Here is a 7,904-nt window from a genome sequence, read left to right as displayed (position 1 = left end):
TGCCCTTGTATTATTCAATGTCCTTTATGGAAGAGCATTGATCAGTTGCTTCATGTTGGATCCTGTCTTTATTTTTATTTATTTGAGTGCCCCTCCCCTCCTTTTAATGTGCTTTTATACTACTGTTTTACTGGTTTCATGTTGTATCTTTGTTTTAATTATATAGTTGATAATTTTTCTGTTATACGTTGTTTAAGAGATCTTTTTGAACATTTAAGGTAAAGGTAAAGGTACCCCTGCCCGTATGGGCTAGTCGTGACCGACTCTGGGGTTGCGCGCCCATCTCGCTTAAGAGGCCGGGGGCCAGCGCTGTCCGAGGACACTTCCGGGTCACGTGGCCAGCGTGACGAAGCTGTTCTGGCGAGCCTGCACCAGCTCAGCACACGGAAACGCCGTTTTACCTTCCCGCTATAAAGCGGTACCTATTTATCTACTTGCACTTAAGGGTGCTTTTGAACTGCTAGGCTGGCAGGAGCAGGGACCGAGCAATGGGAGCTCACCCCGCCGCGGGGATTCGAACCGCCGACCATACGATCGGCAAGTCCTAGGCGCTGAGGTTTTACCCACAGCGCCACCTGCGTCCCTTTTGAACATTTAGTGGTATATAAATACTTTTTTAAATAACAAAAAAGCACCCCCAATCATCTAAGACAGTTTTTGCCACCACAAACACTAGGAAGTGTCTAAAAAAGGGACTCTGAAAGAGTTTTGCCAACCCTAACCCTCCCCCCTATGGCCCTAAAAGCTTATGCTACACCGTAATTATAAACCAGGCTGGTTCTTTTTCCTAATTAAGTGCTCCCGGTTGTTCAGCTCAGGCCTCAGCACAATGATGTAGCACTTAGGGAAAAAGATGCAACCCAGTAACCCAGCACTGGAGGCCAAGATGGAGAAGATCTCCACAGCCACCATTTCTTTGCCTTTTGAGCTCAGGTAAGATGGGAAAAAGGACACCCACACACTGCAAAATGCCAGCATGCTAAAGGTAATGAACTTGGCTTCATTAAAACTGTCTGGTAATTTGCGGGCTAGGAATGCCACAAGGAAGCTGACAGTGGCCAGGAGGCCCATGTAGCCCAGGACACAGTAAAACATGGTCACTGAGCCTTCGTTACACTGCAGAATGATTTCTTCTGTTACAGAGTGCATGTCTAAATCAGGGAAGGAAGGAGAGCTTGCTAACCACGCAATACAAATGCTTGCTTGAATGAGAGAGCAGGAAAGGATTATAGAGCTGGACATTTTTTTACCCACCCATTTCTTCATTCTTGACCCTGGCTTTGTGGCCATGAATGCTAGGGAAACAAGGATGGTTTTTGCCAACACACATGAAACAGCAACAGAGAAGATGATGCCAAAAGCAGGTTGTCGGAGAAGGCAGGTCACTTCCCCAGGTTTTCCCAAGAATAGCAAAGAAGATAAGAAGCAGAGCAGGAGAGAGACCAGGAGAGCATAGGTGAGGGCCCGGTTATTGGCTTTGACAATTGATGTGTCTTTGTGCTTAATAAAGATTCCTAACATTATGGCTGTGATCAGTGAAAAGGAAACAGCAACTGAGGCTAAACTGATTCCTAAAGGGTCTTTGTAAGATAGAAAGCTTGTAGTTTTGGGTCTGCATTCATTTTGGTCCATGCTTGGAAATTTCTCCTCTGGGCATTGCAAACATTCATCCATATCTGAAACACAGAAATGAGTTTCTTTTCAATGTCAGATCATAGGTAACATAGACTGTTCAGCATCTCTCGTGGAATTTGTTGTTCATGCTCACTTCCGTTTGTGCCAAAGATTTTATGAAACCAACTTAAATATTCCTTCCATTGTGCCAAAGCTTACTATCAACATTTGGTTGCTGTGTTTACAATGCTTGCCTTTAATCAAACTAAACTTACATTCTTCTTTTTTCAATATATTTTAAGCATATGTACAACTGTTTTTTCTCCCTCTCTCATAATACTCTGAAACACGGGGGTAGTTGGGATTTATTTTAGGGGAGCAGGCTTTATGTTAGGGGGCAGAACCGAATTATCTGTGATGCAACTGGTCTGTTAGTTAAGTATTTTTATTACTTGATTTATGGGAGCAGCTGCCCTCCTGCACCTCCCTGGCCACGCAAATGTTCTGTAACATTCTATGCAACCATTTTTTTATATATATTATGAAATTTCATTCATTTTGGGTTCCAACCACTGAAATTGTATCAGTTCCTAATATTGCAATGGAAAACCTGCTTTATTTTGCTTTAAATACACTAGTTATTTTTCTGCCTGTAGCTTCTCTTTATAAGCAAGTAAAAATGAAGCAGTTAATGAACGCTTTATATTTGTTTTGTGTTCATCCATTTAAATTCCCATTTATATCGATTCATTAAACAGTAATGGTTTTAAGACAAACAATGAATGTGCATTCTTAATGACTAGCTAGCCAAACATATATCTCTCATGTATCATAAGTTATCACTTGCAAAAGACAATGTGACTAAATAATGTCTATTAACTCTGCATGATGGGGAACCTGAAGTACTTTGTAACCTACCCTTCTTGTCAGAGAACTTCCCTCCTGGGCATGGAACACAATCATAGCAGCAAAATTTTCCCCCTTCCTTCCTTCTCTTCTGATTGCCAGGTTGGCAGTGTTCATTGCACATAGAGAGTGGGACAACCTATTCAGTACATGAAAGGAGTTAAGTTTGGAAAAAATAAGGAAGAGCTTTCAATTGCTGACCTGGAAATAAATAAGTTGAGGACCACACAGTTGAGCAACATACCCCATTGAAACAAAAAGGGTCAGGTAGTGACAAATGAAAAAAATATTATCTCTATCTTTTAGAGCCAATTTCACATTTAATCAATGCATGGTAAATTTTCCCCTCTACAGAAAAGGTGGACTTTTCAAAATTCGAATAGAAATTTGTTGCACCTTGTTTTTGAAAATGATGGTTAACAGTAACAGTGAGTTTATTTTAGTTTTGTTAATATCGATACCTGGTTAAAGCCTCTGTGCCACATGATTATACCTTTATTAATGGTCAATTCCTTTCCTTCAGGAGCCTCAGGATCTAACCATCCAATTTTTACTCTCTTGAAGGACTTGTTTGGAAATATGGCTATATTCATGATGTCAAATCCACCTATTCTTTCCCTTTTTTCATTAAAGGACACAGTTTCTCCAGCTGAGTTGTTAAATGAAATTCTTTGAAGAAATGGGTGGAGCTAATTGATAGAAAAAAGAAATGATGGGAGTTGAAAAATAGAGGGAAATACCATGAGACTGGAGATTTCACCTTTCCTTACTACTGTCATTTATATATTTTATGTATCATAGACCTGGTATGAACACTGAACTAGAGTGACATAGAAAATGGGGGGTTTTCAATTATTAAGGTGTACAGCTCAACTTTATCTGTTGTACATAGAAGAGAAACCCAGATGAAACTTGATATCATACTAATCTGTCAGTTTACAAAGTAAAAATAAAAATGATTTTGTAATGCCAACATTACCTGCCACGGCTGTAGATCTAAATGTTCAATAGTGTTACCCTTAGCCACTGCTCTGTTATGGGATTTAGATGAGTACATGGCATGCAAAGCGTGAGCCACAGCATAAAGACCATTATAGATACTGTAGCTGTGGCCAGTCATGTCCATTTCAAAAAGAGGCACAGGGAGGCTCTCCAGACTCTCCTCCCCACTACACATCCCATCAGCTTCCAACAGCTCTTGGGGATTTGGAAACATGCAGTCAAATGCTTGCTCCCAGAAGTCTTTGAGAAAACCATCTCCTTTGGTCCAGGAAGGTTTTATGATCTCAAGAAAGTCCTTGAATCCTAAAACACCCTTGGAGTGAATCGTGAAGGAAATGGTACCTTGGAAAAACTGAAAATCCCAGCCCCTTTGAATGGCCGGTGAAATTAAATCAATCTGAGTTGTCAGAATCCACAATTTTTTAAATGATTTATTTTCCTTATTGCCAGGATCTCGTAGAAATATAATAGTTCTCAGCCATGCAATTGTCAAAGATTCTCCATACAGGATAAATGCACTGACCTTGTTATCCCTGAAATAGTCATAAATATTTGAGGCAATATCAATAACTCTATCCAAGTCATCCAAGTAGGTTATTTGTGGGATTACTTTTGTGAAGGCTGAACAGATTCCATTCTGGAAAAACAATGGCTCCAGGGTCTTCAGGAAATGTTCTCCACTATTATTATCAACAGTAAAGAGCCCAACCCATGTCCATTCAAAATACAGAAGTAATCGGACAATCCCTGTGTACTGAAGGGCGTCATTAGGGACAATACTGTAGAAGGAAGCGACCTGAGCTGTCTGAAATTCCTGTGGGGCAAATGAACCATAGGTGACCTGAAAGAAAACACACATTGTAGAGAAACATTGGGAGATGTGTATTTTTGTGCATGTGTATGTAAAAAAATGTTGAAACAATTTAGAGGCTTGGTGACAGGTCCAGTCAAAGGCTTTTCTCATGGATTTTTTTCTGAAGTAACATTTTTGGGATTTTTGTTTTATTGTCTTCCTCTCTCTTTTTGTACTAAAACATTACTCACAGAATGACACAATAAGAGTCTTGTTTGCATCAATTCCTCCTCTCCAATACATAACTCTTACCTGTGGGATCTTGTAGAAGCCTAAAATTTCTGCCATAAGAGAAGAGGTATCAGAGCTAAGTCCACCAATGGTGGCTATAAGTTTTTTCTGGGTGTTGCAGTTGTAATTGAGGACAAGCCTGTGGGATTTGAAGAGAAGGCTGAGAGTGCTTTTATAGGTTGCTCTTGCATCAAAGTAGCTGTCATAGATGTGGAATCCCAAAGTGATGTTGGGCAGGACCTTTGGGTTCCCGTTGATCTCCCTCACAGCAAATGCCATGGCAAGGACATGTTGGTAGAATTTTGTCACCATACTGAAAATAGAGAGATAGCTTACTATTAGAGGAGAAAATTCAATAGTACAGAAAGCAATTTTTTGGAACATCACAATGCCAATGGGGTTTCTTTTGCCTCAAATATTTAGATCATAAACAAGAAAAGCCTGTGTTCATTACTACTGTTTCTGAATTTCCCCCTTCATCCCAGATTCTAAAAAGAGCATCTGCCTTATCTATAGGAGTTCCCAGATTCAATCCCCGGCATCTCTATGTAGAGCAGAAATTTCAAAAGCAGTCACATACTAAGGTTAGGCTAAGGTTGCTGGGTACCACATTCCATCCCTGCCCCATCACAAAATCTATTGGGACACCTTTTGCCATGCTCTTTCTAGGCACAAGAACTTTAACCCAGAGCTTTCCCCCTGAAAGCCTGTTCTTTAAAGCTTTCTTTAAAGAGCAGCAAAGGGCAATTCAGGTTTTCTGCAGATTGCTTTAAAGAGTAGTTTTTCATGGGGAAAGTTCTGAATCAAAGAAAGGGAGCATTCAGACACAGAAGTTTAAAGCATGGATCTGTGCCTGGAAAGAGTTGGTCAAATGGTAAGTGTGGACAAGCCCCTTGTTTGAGGGTTTTCCTCTGGGCTACAGCTGGTGGGAGAAATCCCAGCATTATCTTTCCGCAATGTTGAGCAGAGCAGATGTCTGGAATCCTCCTCTCTAGCACAGCCCAGGGACATGTCACCTGTGCCTTACCCTAACCCACTCCAGTATTATGGGTTGAAAGTTAAGATTGCACTCTACATTGAAACCCTTATTATATTCAGGTGATGTGTCATGAAAGCGTTTGGTCATCGTCGTTTGTAAGGCACTGATCAGAATGCAATTGTGTTTCATCCTACCTCTTTTCAGGGGAAATTAAAATCATCCTATTTCAAATACTGCCAGAATTATAATTTTTTGTTTGTTTTTAAAGTTTTGCTATTGTAAAACACGTACCGAATTTTCCGCTCTATAAGACGCACCCGACCATAAGACGCACCTAGTTTTAGAGGAGGAGAACAAGAAAAAAAATATTCTCTCCCTCTCTGCTCAGCGGCTCTCCAGCAAAGCGGGAGGAGAAATGGAAGGGGCTCCGTTTCTCCTCCCGCTTCGCTGAAGGGGCGCTGCGCAGAGAGGGAAAGCTGTGCAGCGCCTCTCCAGCAAAACAAAGCCAGGAGAGCAGCGCAGCCTTCATTCGCTCCATAACACACACACACATTTCCCCTTACTTTTTAGGAGGGGAAAAGTGTGTCTTATAGAGCGAAAAATACGGTACTATATTCCTGCACCAGGTGACAGGTGAGCAAACAAGGTAACTGAGCCCCTCCTGTTGATTTCACTACTGCCAATAACTGGAGGTTTTTATTTCCAGGCTACATCCACTCAACATCCCTTATTGACTGACTGAACAAGCTCACAATGCTGGGTAGAGTGTATCATACAGTTGTCGCATAAATCTCCCACATGCAAATTTGAGGAGGGGGAAAAATTGCCCTCTGCATCACCATGTGACATTCCAAAGAAAAATACCCTTCATCATTTGAGCAAAAAGTCCACATTTACTGTAGAGTTAACAACATACACAAGACTCAGCAGGTGACTGGGATGGAGGCAGATAAAGGGAACTTCCTTTGAACATCCTGTCTCTCATACAAACCCATTTAGGAACATAGTAGGGAGGGGGAAATTCCTTACTCTGGAACCTCAAACAGTTTTTGAGAAGGGTGTTCCATGAAGAAAATTTCCTGCAAAGGGTAAGTGAACTGAGAAACAATCCCACCAATGACAAGGGCTTCTGCTTGGCACCACTCATGCTGAACAGGGATGGGATTGTTCATGGAGCACTTGATATCTACTTTGCACATCTTGGGAGGTAGCAGAAGTAGGAACAACAACAGCCACAACATCCGGGTAGCAAAGCTTTTCACTGGACATATGCTCTCCTATAACAGTTCATAGGAGCTTCCTGACTTGAAGACTGTACATTTAATGGTGCCTAGCTCTGCCAATAAACTGCTATCTATATCAGTCTTTCAGTACAGGATCAACAAGGCTTTGAGTACTAGCAGAGATTGTCAACATTTTAATTCCAAGTCTGGTTGAGAAGGGGAGGGGGAAAATGGGAAATATCCTAAAGGAAACTGACAGAGCCCTGCCTGCCTCTTGCCCTTACTTTTGTTCTCCATGGCAAACAGGTTTATTTAGAGCCACTTCCAGAGTTGTTTCTTGATCATTTTCTCCTGTTGTCAAGGAAAGCTTGGGAGCTTTGGGACAGGTGAACAAATTATAGTGATTTGGATACCTGCAGGCAAAGATAATTAGTTCTTTAGATTTGTGTGGCACTTTTAATACCAAAGATCTCATTTGTGTGTTTCTCCCAGATCTGAAGCCAAGAATCATTTGGTCCTTATGGAATAAAAAGTGGCAGGTGGTTATGAGATTCTCATAGGGAGCAATAACTCACAAACAAGAGGAAGGAATCTGTTCAATGACACTTTGTAACTAACTTCATAGAAGTTTTTATACATACATACATACATACATACATACATACATACATACATACATATAGAGAGCATATGCTTTTAGTGACCCTGCTGCTTCATCAGCCACTGAGTTGGAAATGGGGAGCACAAGGTGGAAAAGACAGATACAAGTTGTCCAAGAAGACAAAACCTGGAGTTGTTAAATGGACAATAGATGTATAAATTAATGTAGAATCTTTGCAGTGACCAAAGGAATGTTAATCTCTGATAAGCCCCTGCCATGGATATTAGAGAAATGTAAATGGTGACCCAAGAAGTCTTTGCTCTGGTGTCTATTGTGTCATTTTATTTAGTTTAAATAAACCTTCCTTGAGCTCTTGCTCTTAAATAGCTGGTTATTAATTTTTGCTTCATTATTGGATTGCTGTCTATGATCTCACAGGAATATTGATAAAGAATGAAATTACATTATAGCTAGCATCTCACTTATAAATCCCCT

The 7,904-nt window shown here is 40.8% G+C and overlaps 1 protein-coding gene across 1 annotated transcript; it reads right to left on the bottom strand.

The window, feature by feature from the left end:
- Nucleotides 1-762: 762 nt before the first annotated feature.
- LOC114583600 (vomeronasal type-2 receptor 26-like) lies at nt 763-6,784 on the bottom strand. Its single transcript, XM_077917817.1, has 5 exons — nt 6,615-6,784; nt 4,628-4,919; nt 3,500-4,363; nt 3,014-3,209; nt 763-1,676 (listed from the first exon to the last, which is right to left on the bottom strand). Exons 1-5 carry the CDS (start codon nt 6,782-6,784, stop codon nt 763-765), a joined length of 2,436 nt encoding a protein of 811 aa, XP_077773943.1.
- Between the last annotated feature and the right edge of the window lie 1,120 nt (nt 6,785-7,904).

This window comes from Podarcis muralis, chromosome 13, assembly GCF_964188315.1.
Source record: "Podarcis muralis chromosome 13, rPodMur119.hap1.1, whole genome shotgun sequence".
Lineage (NCBI taxonomy): Eukaryota > Metazoa > Chordata > Lepidosauria > Squamata > Lacertidae > Podarcis > Podarcis muralis.
The sequence above is the reverse complement of the archived record's forward strand: the minus strand, read 5'-3'. Positions and strand labels throughout refer to the sequence as shown.